We start from the raw sequence: 20,083 nt of genomic DNA, 5'->3' as shown, positions 1-20,083 counted from the left end.
ACTTCAAGTAGATCAAATAAATGGCTACGAATATTAAGAGCATAAAATGAGGAATTCACTGTTAACTTCAACTGCTGTAAGGTGTTTGAGAACGAAACTCTACAAGTGCAATCGTATTCTTACAGGTCCATTGTATTTTTGTACTTGGCTGTTGATTTAGGCCAATGGCATCAGTGTTACAAAGCCTGTGATTGGGTAGCCTTATAGTTCGAAGCCACACAAGCTAAAATCCAGATTGATTAATTAGGCTATATGTTTTATAAGTTAGTGTGTTGATGACTAAATAAGGGAATCATTGTGGGTCAAGGTATAGGGAAAATGGCGCGTCTTTAATTGAGAATACATGTCATGTGATCAGCGGTGAACATAAGAACAGGAGAACTGTCGGCTCTCATCCACACAACACAGATTCAACTACAGGTTATTAAAAAGACACAGGCAAGTGTTTAATTGCAGTTTATATTGGGACACACTGTACAAAGATGTTATAGTTTCATAAATGTATACCGGTATTCATTTATTATTTGTTTTATAAAGACTCCTGGAGTGGCCCGGCTCCTCTGTAATGCAGCGCTCCATTGCCAAGCCACCTTCAAAGACATGGTCAGTTTATTACACTATAATCATTATCATGTGTAACCATTGTGTGTGGGTGGGGCTGGGTACCTTTCCATTTATTTTGGGTACCAGTGAATTATATATATATATACATATTTTATTGCTTCATCATTTTCTAGAATAACCAATATGAATTCTAATGTTGTTAGATTTTATTTAATACCATTCATTTGTGGTTCTGCCCTGGTCCCTTTAAGTACGACCCAACCCTAGTTATGAAATGTAAATATACTCACATGCTCAATGTGCCTTTTTTCTGTCTAATCCCTGTAAGCAATGAATATAAAATATGTTATTAATTTGACTTAAGCAGGCAACTATTTTATAACATACTCACGTCTAATTTGCCATGTTCCTAATATAGCCAGAATTATCAGCACCAGTAGCAAAGGAACCAAAACGGCAGCGAGGTGACCACTGCTGCTGTCCTCAGCACTCTGCAACATGAGGTTTATAAGTTTATTTAGGTATTTATTATTCCTACTTCATTCATTTATTTTAAATGTAGTGCTTTGGTTAATACTTACGATTGCTCGAGTGTCGGGAGACAGAGTAGTGGCTGACATATCCTTTTGTTGACCTAACACATATAAAGAGGAAGTTCTGGAAAATGTGCTTTTTAAAACAGAAAAAGGCAACTGAAACTAAAGAAAAGGTGGTGGTGGTCTTGTGTATTCTATTTTTTGTGTATGTGTCAAAATAAAAGTGTGGCTCAACTTTATTTAGGTTTCCCCTGCTGAGTGTGACTTGGACTCACCACCTGCCATATTGAGAAAACTGAGAAGGAGATATTATTTTTGACTAGTGTCCACCTAAAACTTCTGATCACACATATCACGAGAACACAAGAGGCAAAATCACATTTTAAGTCCAAAACATGTCACCTTTTTCTTCCACTGTGAGTGTGAGGACGTTGCTGGCTTTGCTTTTGCCAAAAATATTTCTAGCAAACATTCGGATGTTGTACACGGAGGGTTTAATCTCGATGATGGTGGCCTCCGTTTGATTGGGGCTGAAATCCACTATTTTCCTATAATCCCACGAGGCTGCAAATATGATAAATATTATAATACATGAGTTGCTTTATCAATTTGTGTTAAATAAGTTGTAAACTCATACCATTGACAGTTTTATACTCCAGATAAAAGCCAGTGATGGGGCTGGACTCTTGTAACCCCGGGATCCACAAAAGAGAAATGACTCCTTCTTTTACACTTTTTAGCTCAATTACAGGAGGTTCTGGTGACCCTAGGACCACAAACAGCAGTGTTTTAGGGTTAGAGTTTTTCAATAGTCACTTATGTTTTACTCTTTATTTACTTTATAGAAATTAGAAAAGGATCATACCTAAATTGTAGCTTGGAGACGCTGAGGCCCAGACTGTGGCAAATGCAGTTGTGGTCTTAAGACTATCCACAGATGTTGTTGTATCAGCTACATAGAAAGATTCAGTTTTACCTCCATGTTTCACTTTCACAAAGCTAATTTAGGGAAGAAACATGCCTACCTGAAGTGTCATTATTCAGTTTTGTCGTACTTGGGGAAATCGTCCCAACAGTTGGTGCTTTTGTGGTCTGAGCTGCATTAGAACAAATATACGCGCTAATCTCACTTGCAAAATACATAATTTTGCTTTTATTACTTGTTTTCTTTACCTTCGTCCATAGTGGAGCATAAGGGTGCAGTGGAGGCCGGCCCAATCCCGGCACTGGTCCGGGCCTGGACCAGAATCCCGTATTTGGTGGATGGTTTGAGGTTGGTCAGGGTGTAGGACTGGGACTCCCATGGAGCGCTGACACTGGCGTACTGCCACTGTCTGAACTGTCGGTCCGCTGAGTTATACTCCCTGTAGCTGATCCTGTAGCCCCTCAAGACTCCATTTCGCAGATCAGACCTTGGCGCCTGGACCAGTACACCAGGGATTAACCTTCAGCAAACTTCCAAAATACATGTGAATTTGTCATGTTTTGGGTTGTACCTTCCATGTGACTTTGATGCTACGAGAGGAGACGGCCTCAATCTGCATCTCCTGTGGAGGGCCCTCAGGCGCTGAGGGGACATGCACAACATTTTAAATTGGCATGCAAAGGACTGGCCGATAGTGACAAAAAATAGCAATATTCAGACAATATTTTAACAGTACATCAGGAATGGGCTATAATGTGCCAGCAAATGTTGGTTGAAGTCAAGTGCCAGAAAAGTATCACTATATCCTTGTTTTAGACTGATGTTTCTGGGATTTTTTAAGATAAAATAAGATAATCCTTTATTGTCCACACATGGGGAAATTGTTGCAATACAGGTAGATACAGAGGAAAAGAACAGATAACTTATAGGAAGTTTAAAAAACACTTTCAATAGAAGAACTCTCAGAAACAAAAACTCCTATAAATAAAACCTCCCATTTCCCAACAAGGGATGGAGGGGGAAAATAAATAAAGATTTAAAAATAAATAAATAAATCAAAATATAAAATATAAAATATACAATATTATATTTTTATGTCGTTTTTTATAATTTTTATTATAGATGATACATTTAGATGATAATCAGTATTTCACTATTCATCAAAACCTGGAAAATTCCCATTCTGGTAAACTTTGTTCAACTGGAGTACCTGCTTCTTTGGTTGTGACAGTGAGCACATTGCTGGGTTCGCTGATGCCCACACTGTTGATGGCGAACATCTGCAGGTTGTACGTTTTGGCCGGACGCAGATCCACCAGAGTGACCTGAGTCAGGCTGGGGTCGTACAACTCAGTTTTTATCGCTGTTTCCCAAGGAGCTTTGCACAAATAAAGATGACTAAATTACTAATGATTTACTTTACTTAAAAACGTTGTAGATTAACTATTGTCAGAGGTGTGGTTTGTTCATACCCTGTTTGTTCTTTAGATCAATCCTATAGTATAATACAGGCCGTCCGCCATCAAACACAGGGGCCCAGCGAACAGTGATGGCCTCTTCCTTCACCTCCCGGGACTCCACTTTTGGAGGGTTTGGATGAGCTGAAAGGAAGGAGTCAATTACACAGTAAGACATTAAATACTGTTTATTGTTGACAAAAGAACGTTGAATTCTGTCGACTGGACAAACGTTTTTCACTCATCCAAGTAGCTGAAAGTAAAACGTCACTTTATGTACTTTTGTTCAATTGACAGAATGTAAACTTCTTTTGCTATATGTACAGTAACCTGGACAACTGAAGGATTTCACTGACACTGTTAATGTTTGTGTAAATCGAATAAATGAATAAGAATCAGCATGTTAATAATTGCTCTAAGTTGTTCCCCAAAAACACAAAGGAAAACATGGGAAAAAATAAGCTTTTCTCTTGTGTTTAGTTTATATAAAGCCTTAGATCTAGTTAGTACCATAACTTCTAATCCGTAGCATAATATAAAATTCTTGTACAACCTGGTACTACATTCAGAAGCGTCTCATGTTTGTGGTCGTTGAACCATCCCGGGATGTCCACACGGCATCCGTACGTCCCAGTGTCTGTCTCCTGTAGATCTCTTATTGTGAGAGACACATCTCCATCCTCGAGATTTCCAAACAGGATGTATTTTTCGGACGCCCTGCTGGTCACAGCTGTCCCGTCTGTCCTGATCACCTCATTGGCACAGCCTCTGTTTGGGATGGAGCCCCTGCCCCAACAAACCACCAGCTTCCCATAATATTTAGCATCATAGTTACATTGTATTGTTACATCTTGTCCCACAAAGGCCTCGAGGCTGTCTGCACTCACAGAACCTGAGAAAAACAAGCACAATTAACCAAATACTCACGAAAGTCAGTATGAACAATGTCTTACCAATGAAGAGGCAGAGGATAAAACTGCAGATCAGTGTAGTCATTTTGAATCTTGATGGACATGAAGTACCCAGATGACCTGCTGAAAGGTACTGAAGTAAAACCACTGTGCTGTTTGAGCTTTGAAATGTTTCCAAATCACATGATGCTGACCACGATACTGCCCACACAAACAACTTCTGCAGAGGAGAAATGTCCAAAAGCGTTGTTTCCTTCGCTGCGGTTTTGGTTCCTTATTGTCCAAGTGGCAACGTATTTTGATGACTAGACAGAGGCAAGGTCAGGGAGCGAGCTGCGATAGTTCTATTTAAGACATTTAAACCCTGCTTGTCAGTGTTACACATAAACTGACTGTAATACTGAATTTTAATGCTCTGTTATATTATATATGAGTTTTGTACTGCTTTTGATTGTGACCCAATTCTGACCCAGAATGATGTATTTATATTGCATTATTTAAACTTCGCAATGATAAGAACAAATTAAAGCCGAGGTAGCCTTTCCGTGCGGCCGTCTTACCGCCCCTCCATGTTTTCTGCTGCGTTTTGCGGCATACCAAACGACACTCAGTAATTCACCATTGATGATTGCGTAGTCTGCAATTCAAATGGTTGTTTGTCCTGACAAATTGCTGAACCTCGTGCTGAACGCAGACCTGAGCAGGGAGAAAGAGAGAGAGAGCCTCGGTGACCCAGGACTTTTCATCGATGTTCAGGGGGTCAAAAATACCAGAGTTGTGGCAGAAAGAATAAAGTCTAAAGAATAAAGCCTAAAGAATAAAGCCTAAAGAATAAAGTCTAAAGAATAATAATTTTAATGCTAATGCTAAGACCGCGGCACGAGAGGAAATGTCCCATCAAAATAAAAGAGGAAGAGGAAGTGAAGGCATTAATTGTGCCTCTGCTGGCCAATAGTGAATTTACACAATATCTACAATGCACTTTTTTCATGGCGTCTCGAGGAGAATATAACCCATGAGTTTCAAACAAATCAGACAATGTTGAGTTTTTCACACAATGGGTAGGGGGCGCTATAGAGTAAAATTGTTATATAGGTATTAATTATTTCCGATAAGACCATAAAAACTCATTAGTGAGTGAAATATGAGCTCCGTAGATCAATAGGCGTGACTTGTCCTTGAAAAAACTGAAAATTGTTAAAATAGTTCATTTAATTGTAATTCAGAAACAAGTAAACCAGTTTTAAATGGAATAATACTGTATAATGTCCAGTGTCTTATTATGTCAATCCACAAATAATTGATCTTTTACTATAATGGACACTTATTTTTGTTGCTTTATTTATTTGTGGCCCTATCTCAACTATGAATACTACTTAAAAAAGGTGAACGAATGAACAAAGTATATGTTTGCGAAAAGGTAATCTAAAGTTCAAAGCATAAGAAGGGTTGATGACTACAAAAGGTTTAATAGGCTTCAAAGTTACTGGTAAATATATTGCTGAACATGAGAGAGAAATAACTCCAGTACTCTAATTTGAAGGGGTCAGAAGATGGTAAAAGTTGAACTTAAGGTTTACTTTAAGTCACAGCTGAGTTAACACAATACTTCATAAGCTGTGAAAAACTTCCTCTTCAACACTCGAATCAGGCAAAAGATCCTGTGAACGCCCAAAAATCTATAAAAGGAAAACACGTTTTAGGGATCACGCCATTTACTTATCACTTTTGTTTATCATCTGTCTTAGTTTGTGTATAAAAAACAAAAAACATAAAACATATTGTATGCTGTTTTCTTTAATCAAAAACATTACATAGCAATTTCAGTACAAATGTAAAAAGTTGAAGTGCAAAATAAAAAGATCTATTGATTAAATCACATTAAATGAAATCAAGAATCTACCCTTGGATACATAAAGATTACATAAAGAAATATGATCAGGTTTCAGTGTTTGTGATGAGCAGTTCCATTTCTGTCCAGTAGATGGCAATGTTCCCTCGCACTTTCATGAGCGCTGTCCAAAAATGTAGCATAGAAATGATTTAATATCTGTATATGAATTGCATATTTTTAAGTGTATTTAGCTCTTATGCGCTCTTCAAAGGAGACGTTATATAATAGGCTTGACTTAAGCAGCTCTTTTATGGCTCTTTGCAGAAATGTGAAGTCAAGGTCCCTTATTTAAATTCTCCTCAGATGAACGTCTTGTCTGAAAGTGTCCCCTCATTATTTTCACTTCTCACTAATGCATTGGTATGCTCTCATAGACGTTTTCCGGTGCTGATGTGTCAAGCTCTTCTATAGTTTTAGTTGGCAGCAGTCTTCTCCCTGATTTGAAAAAAATATATAATAAAACCACAAAATTAAATATTCAAAAGATATTCAAAAACAGGGGCACGTTCAGCTGTGAATTAAATCAAGATAAATATCGGATCACAAACTATAATCCGTTCCTCACTTACAGAAAATAAAGGCGAGGATTAGGATTATGGTGACGAGCAAAACGGCTCCTAATCTGCCAATGTTTTCCACTCCCAGAAAACTGAAGACATCAAATTCCTGGAATGTATAAATATTTTCAAAAATTATCCACGTGTGAAAATTATTACTGCATTACTTCATCTGAATTATCCATCACTGCACTTTTGTTGACATAGATTTTTTAAGGAGGTTTTGGCAACTCTAATGCCATTTTAAAAAGTTCTCCGCCAAAATGTTGTAGACAGCATTTTAAAACCATTACTTGATTCTGTTGGCTTCACGCTGCCCATTATTGATCGTCAACACAGGGTCAGTTTTCAAAAAGCAGTTCAATTTGTCAATATTGGATCATGAAGAATACTGGCCAAAGAACATACCTCTTCAGTGACAATCCTTAAAACGTGTGCTCCTTGTGAACTCTCAAGTGGAGAGGTGGTGATCGTACCTGAATAACAAGGCGAAATATGAGTGAATAAATATACAGTGTTATAGATCAATGCATATATAAGTACTGTGAAACCGTATATGCTATTTATGTATATTGTGATTAGAAAGTGATAAGATAAAATGCAATTTCATAAGAATGCTCCAAATTCCAGAAGGGAGGCTAAATTAAATATGTATTCAATGATTAGATCAAAATAATATTGATTAAAGTCTTTACAATTTCCCGTGCAGAAATACTCATTAAGGATGGAAAAATAATAAACTCAAAATTCAATTTGAGCTTCACAAAAATGTGTTGTAAAAATATGTAATATATCAATCTGCAATATAAGTATTTGTCCTCTAAAACCTAAAGCTCATGAATGAATGAAAATGAATTTACTTTTTTAGATAAACAAATGATGTAAAATGCAATTGTGAATTTGCCAAAACACCCATTATTTTTCATAATGACAGTGACATTCTGGAATTTAAATTGCATTTGCTTACAAACTTTTTTAAAGGTTCAATAAATATTTAAGTTAGATAATTAATCGTACAATTAGAGATATACTGGGACAATAAAGGAATATCTTATCTTATCTTATCTTATACCATTTACAGTTCAGTCTCATTTTAGATGAAACGTTTCAAAGCAAAACAAAGCGTACCTTCCGTCCCTTTGTCAGTGCAGCTCTGACTCACTGCTGGGTCTTCATCTGGGGCTGGACACAACACAATTACACTTTAAATGTTTTCATATCAACTTTCTCTGATCACGTTTTCATGGCCACATACCTTGCTCCATGAACAAGTTAATGTTGACTTTTAGATCATTGAACAGTCCGGGGATCTGCACCCTGCAGCCGTACACTCCAGCATCACTCCACTTTGCATTTATTATGGTCAGGGACACATCACCAACTTCCACAGCCCCACTCAGCTGGTACCGGGGCCCCCACCTGTTCTGCATCACCCCATCGCCCCAGGACAGTATGGTATTTGAGCATTTGAATGTGGGCACTTCATCTTTGCCCCAACAAAAACTCAAAGATCCATAAGCTAGAGCGTCATAGTTGCATGGCAGAGTCACATTGTGGCCAACGATGCCCACCACTCTCACAGTGCTGCTGCACACTGTCCAAGACAAAATGTATTATTATATTTTACATACTTTTAAAAGATTCTGCCTCTCCGCCCACACTACAATAAAGCACAAAAATATTGACTTACCTTGTGAGAGAATAGACAGGATAAAATACCAAAGTCCACGCATGTGTGTAGGCTTCTGGATAACCCTGCCTGGAGTGAGGATAAGATGAATTTCCCCCACACAGACTCACACCAGAGAGATGGTTGCTCACAAGTTTCAGCTTCTGTTTTTTTAAGGAAGGAAATCAATAAAAAGAGACATATAGAGACTCATACCAACCAATGCTCTCACAGTGAAATGTACCGCAATACACGAGTCATCCAAACATCAGATATTTAGTGTGCAATCCGAACAGTTTAAGATTAGATACAATAGAGGCCTAAAGTGAAATAGAGAGAAGAATTAATATAAAAGGGAAGTTCAATAATAGAGTTTGTTACAAGCAGGAAACAAGGTTTGAGTCACAGACAACTCTTATATTTGGAGTAAGTGTCATCTCTAAAAAGATAAAATGCTGTATGTTTTTTTAATTCTAAAAACGCAGGGTATAAATTAATTTCAATAAAATTGGCCATATCCCCTCTCCTTAAGTTATGTTCTAAGCACTCGCCAAGTTGCCTCTTAAGGGTCCAAAGAAAAGGTCTGACTGGTCCAACACTGCCCTGAAAAAACGGAGGGAATCACAATTCCAAAGGGAAGCCAGCATATGTGCATGTGTTTCAAGTGTATTCTTCTAAATATTTTGAGACAAATTTACACTATTTCCAGGCCCCAGCCTGCTTCAAGTCATCCAATAGTGTTCTTGTCCCCAAGATGCAGATCACTGACGTGATGACTATGGGCCTGTGGCATTGACGTCTGTTGCCATGAAGACATTTGAGCACCTGCCCGCTCCCTCCTGGACCCCCTATAGCCAAAAGGTTTGTAGATGACCCATCACCCTGGCCCATCCTGCAGTATATGGACTCCCCGGGGAGCTACGCCAGGATCCTGTTCGTGGACTTCAACAGGACCCTGCTCTTCTCCAGGACAAGCTCCCTCAATTCAACATGCTTGACTTCACCTACAGGTGGTTCACTGATTCCCTGACGGATCGGAGGCCGTGCATGCGGCTGGGGAAGAATGTCTCCACAGGGCTGTCTGCTGCTCTTTTCTCTTTACAACAACGGCTGCATCTCCAGCATGATGTAAATCATTTTAGATTTGCGGATGACATCACCTCATTGCGCTCGGACGGCGATGAATCTGACTATAGGAGGTCGACCGGCTGATGCTATGGTGTAGTGGCAACAACCTGGAGCTCAGCAAACTGGCCCTGACAGAGTCCCCCATCACCACTGTAGACTCCTTCCTCAGCCCCACCATCACCAGGACCTCAAGTGTGAGCCACTATCAGCTCATCATCAAGAAGGCCCAGGAGAGGATGTACTTCCTGTGTCAACTGAGGAAAGCCAAGCTTCCTGCGCAGATGATGTGCAGTTCTACAGTCCATCCGCAGCTCCTCCCAGCTTCCTCCAACCTCCCACTCTCCAGGACCTGTACGTCTCCAGGACTCATGAACACATCATAACACCTGTCTTAAAGGACAATCTTTTACATTGCCTTATATTTGCAGGGCTCCTCACTTTTACTCTGACCACAGTGTATATTTGTAATGATTTCTCTATATTCTTAATACTCATTTCCTTTTATTATGGTTATTAGGACTACATTTATATATTATTGGTTCTTTTTGTATGTTTGCACCAATTCACCAAAACAAATCCCTAATTTGTGAAACAGTTTGCTGCTATGGCGATCAACATGGTTCTCCTTCTGATGAAATGAGTAAAGCTTTGGTCTTGAGCTCTGAGAGTAAACTTGATGCTGCTCATCAGAAAAAACAAATGTCGAAGAAAGAAAATTACCTTCACCTCCAATCAAATCGCAGCATTATCAATGGGTTAGTTAAAATATCAGGTTAATTATCCTATAATGATTGCATTGTCGTAGTCTGCAAAGACTAGGAAAGACTTGGACTCGGACTTATGGACTAACATAACCTTGATTAAGTTACTTGTAAGTGAGGTTTTTGGCTTGTCACTGCCCTTTAAATTGAAGTTTAGTATAACAAACAAACAATAGCCAAGGCACTCAGCCGATTGTCATTTCAAAGGGTTAAAGTTATTTTGAGGAAAGCTCTCGAGAAAGGACATTTAATGTTTGCAGTCTGCACCTGTCCTCTTAAACTTGTGTGAATCTAGTTTATTTTTGGAAGCTCCATAAGGGCATTTTATCTCCTATCAATAGAGTTGATGGGGAGAAGGAGGAAAAGCAGTGTAAACACAATGTCCTCTCTGTGATCTATTCATTCTTTGAACTTACTGTCTGTGCAGAGTTTGCAATCAGAAATCAACAGATGCTCTGCTCGTTAGGACTAATGGCCTGTGAATAATAGATTTGAAACACATTTAATTATTTACTACATTAAATTATAATGTTTCTTTCTCAAATAACACTTCAGCATTTTGTTTTTTTATTAGTTGGCTTTTTAAATTTATATTAAAGATCATTCAAAAAGACTTTCTCAGGTCAGAAGGACTAAAGCAATTTGCATATTGTTTTAGATCTGATGCTTTTTCTGATTAAACCTTTGCCCTTTAGGGTCTGGTGTTCTGCTGTCAGCACTGTCAGCCATCTTTGATTCTACACCAGCTCTTAGTAAATCGCTGTCCTCCCCCTTTGAGCTTCAATATAAGCGCCTAATAAATCAGCGTCCTCCCACATGCTGTTTTGTCATTTTTCTACATTCAAATTCACCTCTCTCTTTGCATCTGACTGAGGACTTTTTAACAGGTTTTTCAGTCATCCAAAGAGGCCGTATAATTTATTGTACTAGATTCTATGCTTTTGTAAAAGGGATCTTGTTTATTTTGCTTTCCTGTTTGGGTTTATGTCGAAGGCATTGTAAATCTAAAGCAAAGATAAAAGTTTAAAAAAACTGCATTAGGAACAAAAAATAGTGCTTTGGTCTTGAGCCAATGAGGGAGGAACTGACAAATGTTGTTCTGATGTCTGATAAATTAAGGAACCAACTGAAAAGGAACCAAAACGTCTGTCTAAAGTTGCGACACCATACCTGAAATAACAACAAAAACGCCTGCTGTCTCAGTTTAAAAAGCAGTAATCCTTTGTCACGAGTGAATTTGCCACCGTGCTGTTGTGGGCATCGATTTGCAATATTGCTGATGCCAGTGGGGCCAAAGCAAAGATGCTGAGTCCATATAGTTCACTGGATGACCTCCACCGAAAAGAGCACTTCCTTTTCAGTGACAAAACCTCGTGCTTTAGGGGAAAATGCATCTCTCAATACAGCCAGACATGTGCTCACCATCCCTGTGTGCTGAGATAACACATCCTCCAGGGGTCAGAGGTCGCGAGTCAGTCCCAGCTGTTTGAGTGTTACGCAGGGTTCACCAAAAGACATGTCGTGACCAGGCAGCAGCTACTACGAAGGTGGAGAAGCAAGTGTGCAGTAGCAGAAGAAGCACATCCCCAACTAATCATTTTTATGCACCGCAAAGTCTCAGTGGGTGTGGGTGCTGAGGTCCTGATTGCCAATGGTGTTACTCGTGCACTTGTAGATGAGCAATAACCCCACGTACTCCGGTGTAAAAATTGTTCTGAGCATTTATTCCACAATGAGAACAAAAATTACAGGAGAAATCCAAAGCTGGCTATTCTCAAAAAACAAAACGCTACGGTAAGAAAACCATATGGCTCCTCCGTCTCTGTGTCCTTAGTTTGTGTGTGTACCTGGCCACGCCCCCTGAGCGCTGTCCCTCTTAAAGCGACGGGAACCCAACCACACCAGGGCAGGCAAATTACCACTAATAAATGTTACAAATATAACAAATGTAATCGAATAATCTAGCCTTTCCAAACAACCAAAAATATTCATTAGTAAAACATAAATTTACACATCTATAACGAAATATCAAGTTTTCCAAATTAACATAAATATATAACTAAACTTGGCTCCCACATACCGGCCCCTAATTGTGACCCTATAACACAATTATCAAACATAAACATGTGGAGTCAAAGTATTCAAATATTCTGCAGGTCAGAACTTAGTCTTAAAGTGACTGTCTCAGTCTGCTTCTTGTCTGCTTCTTGTAAGAGACAAAGCTTTGTAATTGGCCTGTCCAATGTTCTCTTGCCCAGCGCTTCCAGAATTTTTCTTCAATCTTGGAAACATCCATTTCCTTTTCAACCTCATCCTGAGCTTTAGTAGCGTTCAGCTCTTTCCTTTTTTCGACACAGTTTCAGCAGAATGCTCTTGAATTTTAGCATCCATGCTACTGCTTTCTTGAGGCAAAACCACACAGAGAAGTACTGAAGGAAATCCTGTACTGCATCTCTATGTTCTTCAATTGCCTTGGCACAGAAAATGGTATTTTTTACCTTTGGATCTTCTGTGGCTAGGTTTCCAAGGTGTTGCATGTTCCCGGGCTTACGGAGGAAATCCGGCCCCTGTAACAGCTGATCATTTAATGTGGTGCCCTGGTATGACGCTCCACGGTCAAACACCACTCTCAGTTTGTGCTTCTTGGGATGATAAACCTTGTGATGCGGCAGGTGCCAAACTTTACCATCATTGCAACTAAGGTCCTTGTCGGGAACTTTCACAGCGTATCCTTTTTTGATTATGTTACATGTGAAAGCTGAGTATTCTGCATGGAATGAAGGATTCTTCACAAGCTTCTGCTTTAAGTTTAAAGCGCACTGCTCTGCTACTTTGTGGTTACGAGGCATTTGAACGTGTTGGTTCCGCAATGGCAGGGCGATACTGTAATGTCCATCCCCTATTTTAGTCAACTGATTAGTTATATCAAGAAACTGCAAGTCTTCTCTTGACATTTCCTCCTTTTCATCCTTTCCATCCTTTCCACACTCCGGGAAGTCACTCTTGAACTGCTGACTCAAGAGCTCGTCGACTCTGCTGACTGATATGCGATTGGCTGAAACCTGTATCAGCCCACTTGTTGAACTTTGAGGAGCTTGTCCTCTAATAGGTTCACTGATAGTCCAGCCGAGCCTTGTCTTTACAGCATATGGACCACCCTTTTCACTTGCAATAACCTGCCAAGGTTCGATAGCTTTAGGTGCATTGGTTCCAATAAGAAGACCAATCTTTGCATCAATCTTGGGGAGAGAAACTTGCTGAAGGTACGACCACTTGTTCACGTACTCTTGTGAAGGAATGTTGTCGACAGATGCCGGAATGTCACTGTGGCTGTACATATCTGGCAGTTCAAAAAAGTCATTCTCGTCCAAACTGCTCACTTCCAAGCCAGACACAATACGGCTATTGACGACCCTTTCTGTTCCCATAGTTTTCAGCAAAATGTTTGCGTTTCTTCCAGTGAGGTTAAGCTCCTGCATTAACTCTTCAGTACAAAAGCAGGCAGTACTTCCAGGGTCGAGGAAAGCATGAGTTTGTGTCACCTTTTGTCCTCTTTTCGATTTGATTTTGACTGGAACTATTGCCAAAATGTGCTCCATGTCCTCTGCACCAAACGCTGATGAATCCATTCCCACGAATCCACTCACAATTGACTCTGATGGTCTGTCTTCATTTCCACTTGATTCTACTTCAGAATCTGCATCTTTGGTTCTTGTTTTTATGTGTAGCACAGTAGGATGCAACTGTGAGCAAACCTGGCAACTTGCTTTCTCCTTGCATGAGTTACTCATGTGTCCCTGTTTCAGGCAACCAAAGCACAGACCTTTAGTTCGTAAAAAGTCAATATTTTCTTTATGAAGGCATTTCTTTAGCTTTCTGCACTGTTCCATAGCATGCTCAGCATCATGGCAGAAGAGACAGGGTTTAGAAAATGCACAAACCGTTGCTCTTGGATTAGTGTCTTGGTAATAGTTGGTGATAGTTGCTGCCGTAGTGAAGCCTTTCCTGCTGCTACTCCTTTGCAACCTCTCGTCCACTTGACCTTTACCATGACCCCTTGCTGCGCCATCTTTAATGTCTCCAAACAGTGGGTGCAAAACTTCTTTGGCTTGCTTGTTGACAAATTTCACAATGTCTTTGAATCTGGCTCTGCGTTGGTCCCACTCTTCTATTACACACGCATGTGTTCTCCACCTTTCTCTCAGTTTGTATGGAAGCTTGGCGATGATAGCACGCATATTGGCTGTGTTATCCAACTCCTCCATAAACTCCACGTCATTCATTGCGTTGCGACATCCTGTGAGATAGAGGCCAAAAGCTTGGAGAGCTTCTCCATCGTCAGACTTGATGGTGGGCCAGTCCAGAGCCTTGTTGATGTATGCCACTGAAATCCTGTAGGCATTTCCAAAGTGCTCTTCCAAGAGTCTTTTTGCTTCGTTATACCCGCGTGTGGGTTCCATGTGTAAACAACTCCTAATCAACTCCCTTGGTTGTCCACTTGTATACTGCTCCATGTAGTACAGTCTGTCCTTGTTACTTTCAGTCTTATCCTCCACACCATGTTCAAATGCTCTGATGAACAGCCGATAATCCAAAGGGTCCCCTCTAAACACAGGAATGTTCTGAGGCGGTAGGGTAGCTAACCGTTGCTGCTTTATTAGCATTTCAATAACATCTTGTAATCCATTTGCTGACTGTGATGGCATAGTGTCAGCAAAACTTGTTCTTTGTACACTTTGTGTGCCAGCGTGCTGCGCCTGCCTTTGTTGTGCTGGCGGTTGACTCTGTGACTGCATGGGAGCTGGTAAGTTGTGAACTCTGTTAGACTCAGCGTAAGCATTCATTCCATTACGAATAGATATTTTGGAGTCACGGTCTTCGTAATCGCTTAGGATTTTGATCTTTGCCTCATTTTCTGCAAGAGCCGTTTGGATTTCAAACTCCTGTTTTTCTCTTTCAAGCTCCTGGGTTTCTCTTTTAAGTTTAGACTCCCTTTCCTCCAATATTTGTTTCTGTTTCAAAGAAGATGATTTAATCAGCAGTGCAGCTCGTTCTAGCTCCACCTTAAGGCGAGCGGATGAAGCTGCTGATGCACGAGATGAGTGTCCTGATGGCGACACATTGGACATGGCCAATACAGTGCAAATGAACACAAGTGTCAGTCAAATTTGCTGCGCCGCCGCACAGAGACCGTAGCACTTGGAATAAAAATATGGATAACTTTTGATGCCCCGCTTGTGTAGATGATTTTCCCCAAATATGAGCTTGATCGAGCTATTGCCCACAGAGGAGTTCATTAAAGTGTGAAGCGTAAATGTGAACATTTCAGAGATTTCGCTGTTTTTCTCTAACTCCTCCGGGGGGATCCCGAGGCGTTCCCAGGCCAGCCGAGAGACATAGTCTCTCCAGCGTGTCCTGGGTCTTCCCCGGGGCCTCTTCCCGGTGGGACATGCCTGAAACACCTCCCGAGGGAGGCGCCCAGGAGGCATCCGGAACAGATGCCCAAGCCACCTCAGCTGCCTCCTCTCGACGTGGAGGAGCAGCGGCTCTACTCCGAGCTCCCCCCATGTGGCCGAGCTCCTCACCCTATCTCTAAGGGAGCGCCCAGCCACACGGCGGAGGAAACTCATTTCGACCGCTTGTATCCGCGATCTTGTTCTTTCGGTCACTACCCAAAGCTCATGACCATAGGTGAGGGTAGGAACGTAGACCGACCGGTAAATAGAGAGCTTTGCCTTTCGGCTCAGCTCCCTCTTCACCACAACGGTCCGATGCAGCGACTGCATCACAAAAACAGTTTTGTTTAGCTGCGCATATGACTGAAGGGATTTTTTCTTTGCACTCTTCTCTTTTGTTTGTGATTTTATTAGTTTAGAAAATCAGTTGGATTGATAATTTTTAATTTAGTTAATTTTATTGTAGTTAATTTTTATCTTTGCACTCTTCTCTTTTGTTTGTGATTTTATTAGTTTAGAAAATCAGTTGGATTGATAATTTTTAATTTAGTTAATTTTATTGTATTTCTGTTTCTGTAATTTCTTTGTGATTTGAATGCATTTTTCCTGCTGTGAAGCACTTTGAATTGCCTTGTGTATGAAATGTGCTCTACAAATAAACTTGCCTTGCCTTGCCTTGCCACTGCAGCCGCTGCACCGATCCGCCTGTCGAGCTCACGCTCCATCCTTCCCTCACTCGTGAACAAGACCCCGAGATACTTGAACTCCTCCACTTGGGGCAAGGACACCCCACCCACCTGGAGAGGGCAAGCCACCTTTTTCCGGTCGAGAACCATGGCCTCGGATTTGGAGGTGCTGATTCTCATCCCAGCCGCTTCACACTCGGCTGCAAACCGTCCCAGTGCATGTTGCAGGTCCGGGTTTGATGGAGCCATCAGGACAACATCGTCTGCAAACAGCAGAGATGAGATCCTGTAGTCCCCAAACCGGACACCCTCCGACCCCCGACTGCGCCTAGAAATTCTGTCCATAAAAATTATGAACAGAACCGGTGACAAAGGGCAGCCCTGGCGGAGTCCAACATGCACTGGGAACAGGTCTGACTTACTGCCGGCAATGCGAACACAGCTCCTGCTCCGGTCATACAGGGACCGGACAGCCCTGAGCAAAGGGCCCCGGACCCCGTACTCCCGGAGCACCCCCCAAAGGACACCCCGAGGGACACGGTCGAAAGCCTTCTCCAGATCCACAAAGCACATGTGGACCGGTTGGGCAAACTCCCATGAACCCTCGAGCACCCGATGGAGGGTATAGAGCTGGTCCAGTGTTCCACGACCGGGACGAAAACCACTCTGCTCCTCCTGAATCCGAGGTTCGACTATCGGTCGGATTCTCCTCTCCAGTACCTTGGAATAGACCTTACCTGGGAGGCTGAGGAGTGTGATCCCTCTGTAGTTGGAACACACCCTCCGGTCCCCCTTCTTGAACAGAGGGACCACCACCCCGGTCTGCCAGTCCAGAGGCACGGTCCCCGAACGCCACGCGATGTTGCAGAGACGTGTCAACCAAGACAGTCCTACAACATCCAGATACTTTAGGTACTCAGGGTGGATCTCATCCACCCCCGGAGCCCTGCCACCAAGGAGTTTGCGAACAACCTCAGTGACTTCAGCTTGGGTGATGGATGAGCCAGCCTCCGAGTCCCCGGTCTCTACTTCCTCTTCGGAAGACGTGACTGAGGGATTAAGGAGATCCTCAAAGTATTCCTTCCACCGTCCGAGGACATCCCCAGTCGAGGTCAGCAGGCCTCCACCCGCACCGTAAACGGTGTTGGTGAGACACTGCTTCCCCCTCCTGAGGCGCCGGACGGTTTGCCAGAATTTCTTTGGTGACGTTCCCAACAGACCCTCACAATGCGCTTGGGTCTGCCAAGTCTGTCCGGCTTCCTCCTCCACCAGCGGATCCAACTCACCACCAGGTGGTGATCGGTTCACAACTCTGCCCCTCTCTTCACCCGAGTGTCCAAGACACGCGGCCGGAGGTCTGATGACACGACAACAAAGTTGATCATTGACCTCCGGCCTAGGGTGTCCTGGTGCCATGTGCACTGATGAACACCCTTGTGCTTGAACATGGTGTTCGTTATGGACAATCCGTGGCTAGCACAGAAGTCCAATAACTGAACACCGCTCGGGTTCAGATCGGGGAAGCCGTTCTTCCCGATCACCCCTCTCCAGGTGTCACTGTCATTGCCCACGTGGGCGTTGAAGTCCCCCAGTAGAACAACGGAGTCCCCGGTCGGTGCACTGTCCAGTACCCCTCCCAAGGACTCCAAGAAGGCCGGGTACTCTGCACTGCTGTTCGGCCCGTAGGCCGCCACAACAGTGAGAGACCTGTCTCCCACCCGAAGGCGGAGGGACGCGACCCTCTCGTTCACCGGGGTAAACTCCAACACGTGGCGGCTGAGTTGAGGGGCTATAAGCAAGCCCACACCAGCCCGCCGCCTCTCCCTGCGGGCAACACCAGAGAAGTGGAGCATCCAACCCCTCTCGAGGAGATGGGTTCCAGAGCCCAAACTGTGCGTGGAGGTGAGGCCGACTATATCTAGTCGGTATCGCTCAACCTCCCGCACAAGCTCAGGCTCTTTCCCCCCCAGCGAGGTGACATTCCATGTCCCCAGAGTTAGTCTCTGTGTCTGGAGATCTGGTCGCCGAGGCCCCTGCCGTCGACTGCCGCCCAGATCTCTCTGCACCGGCCCCTTATGGATCCTCCTGCGGGTGGTGGGCCCACGGGAGGGCGGCCCCACGTCACTCTTTCGGGCTGTGCCCGGCCGGGCCCCGTGGGGTAAGACCCGGCCACCAGGCGCTCGCCATGGAGCACCCATCCCAGGCCTGGCTCCAGGATGGGGCCCCGGTGACGCCGATCCGGGTGACGTAAACTGCCTTGTTATTGTTGTCATCATAGAGGGCTTCTGAACCGATCTTTGTCTGACCCGTCACCTAGCACCTGTTTGCCTTGGGAGACCCTACCAGGGGCATGAAGCCCCCGACAACATAGCTCCCGGGATCATTCGGGCACTCAAACCCCTCCACCACGTTAAGGTGTCGGTTCAAGGAGAGGACCCCCTACAGAGTGACCTTTAAATTAACATTGAAGGTCAAAAATTAGTTTTACCAAAATGTTCTAAACTTTCTATTTTGCCGTCCCGATCAAAAAAGCCAATCAGACAAATGCCTTCATTTTTACGGCGTAGTCGTAGCGATGACAGAAACCTCCCATGTTATCCCCATGGGAAAACCGCAAAATCTCTCAAATTACCACATTTTTATGTTTTACACTTTAACAAACTCCTCCTAGTGCGTTTTGCCCACCGACTTCTAAATCGGTGTACGTCCTCTAGACAAGTGGGGCATCTAAAGTTATCCAAATTTTAAGAATTACTTTTACGGTCTCTGTGCGACGGAGCCGCAAACGTTTCCCAGAATTCTGACTATTTGGCCTTCGGAGTGGCCTATAAACAATAGAGTTTTTCCAAATGACATGATATTTTGCACAAAATTCTCATTTGCCATCCTGATCATAAAAGTATGAGAGCCAAAGTCATATTTTGTACGGCGTAACCGTAGCGATGACAGAAACATCCCATGTTATCCTTATGGGAAAATCGCAAAATCGCTCAAATCACCACATTTTTACGCTTCACACTTTAACAAACTCCTCCTAGGGCGATTGTCTGATCAAACTCATATTTGGGGAAAATCATCTATACAAGCGGGGCATCAAAAGTTATCCATATTTTGATTCTAAGTGCTACGGTCTCTGTGTGGCGGACACGCAAATATATGTCACAAATGGGAAAACAGCGAAATCTCTAAAATGACCACATTTTTACGCTTCACACTTTTACGAACTCCTCCTAGGCCGATAGCCTGATCAAGTTCATATTGGGGGAAATTATCTACACAAGTGGGGCATCAAAAGTTATCCATCTTTTGATTCTAAGTGCTACGGTCTCTGTGCGGTGGAGCCGCAAATATACTGTCACAAATGGGAAAAACACCAAATCCTTCAAATGTTCACATTTACGCTTCACACTTTAACAAACTCCTCCGTGGGCAATAGCCAGATCAAGCTCATATTTGGGGAAAATCATCTACACAAGGGGGGCATCAAAAGTTATCCATATTTTGATTCTAAGTGCTACGGTCTCTGTGCGTCGGAGCCA

At 42.6% G+C, this 20,083-nt stretch overlaps 2 protein-coding genes across 3 annotated transcripts; both read right to left on the bottom strand.

Annotated features, from left to right (window-relative positions):
• Positions 1-369: 369 nt before the first annotated feature.
• LOC140354102 (cell adhesion molecule DSCAML1-like) lies at positions 370-4,612 on the bottom strand. Its single transcript, XM_072438950.1, has 14 exons — positions 4,436-4,612; positions 4,036-4,374; positions 3,498-3,626; positions 3,236-3,403; positions 2,597-2,667; positions 2,274-2,520; positions 2,126-2,197; positions 1,966-2,052; positions 1,738-1,866; positions 1,503-1,664; positions 1,146-1,198; positions 956-1,055; positions 855-885; positions 370-590 (listed from the first exon to the last, which is right to left on the bottom strand). The coding sequence occupies exons 1-14, from the start codon at positions 4,476-4,478 to the stop codon at positions 530-532; spliced, it is 1,692 nt and encodes a 563-aa protein (XP_072295051.1). The 5' UTR covers positions 4,479-4,612; the 3' UTR covers positions 370-529.
• A 1,670-nt stretch (positions 4,613-6,282) lies between these two features.
• Positions 6,283-8,831, bottom strand: LOC140354243 (T-cell immunoglobulin and mucin domain-containing protein 4-like). 2 transcript variants are annotated; one of them, XM_072439195.1, is made up of 7 exons: positions 8,746-8,831; positions 8,535-8,677; positions 8,100-8,438; positions 7,973-8,026; positions 7,253-7,320; positions 6,857-6,953; positions 6,283-6,722 (listed from the first exon to the last, which is right to left on the bottom strand). In XM_072439195.1, exons 2-7 carry the CDS (start codon positions 8,575-8,577, stop codon positions 6,637-6,639), a joined length of 687 nt encoding a protein of 228 aa, XP_072295296.1. In that variant the 5' UTR covers positions 8,578-8,677; positions 8,746-8,831; the 3' UTR covers positions 6,283-6,636. The 2 variants fall into 2 exon arrangements, with proteins under 2 accessions (XP_072295296.1, XP_072295302.1); XM_072439201.1 differs by having other exon boundaries at positions 6,284-6,722; positions 8,758-8,772.
• Positions 8,832-20,083: the final 11,252 nt, after the last annotated feature.

The sequence above is a fragment of the Eucyclogobius newberryi genome, unplaced genomic scaffold (genome assembly GCF_026437365.1).
Source record: "Eucyclogobius newberryi isolate DKJ021-1_F unplaced genomic scaffold, fEucNew1.0.hap1 SCAF_11, whole genome shotgun sequence".
Taxonomy (NCBI): domain Eukaryota; kingdom Metazoa; phylum Chordata; class Actinopteri; order Gobiiformes; family Gobiidae; genus Eucyclogobius; species Eucyclogobius newberryi.
The sequence above is the reverse complement of the archived record's forward strand: the minus strand, read 5'-3'. Positions and strand labels throughout refer to the sequence as shown.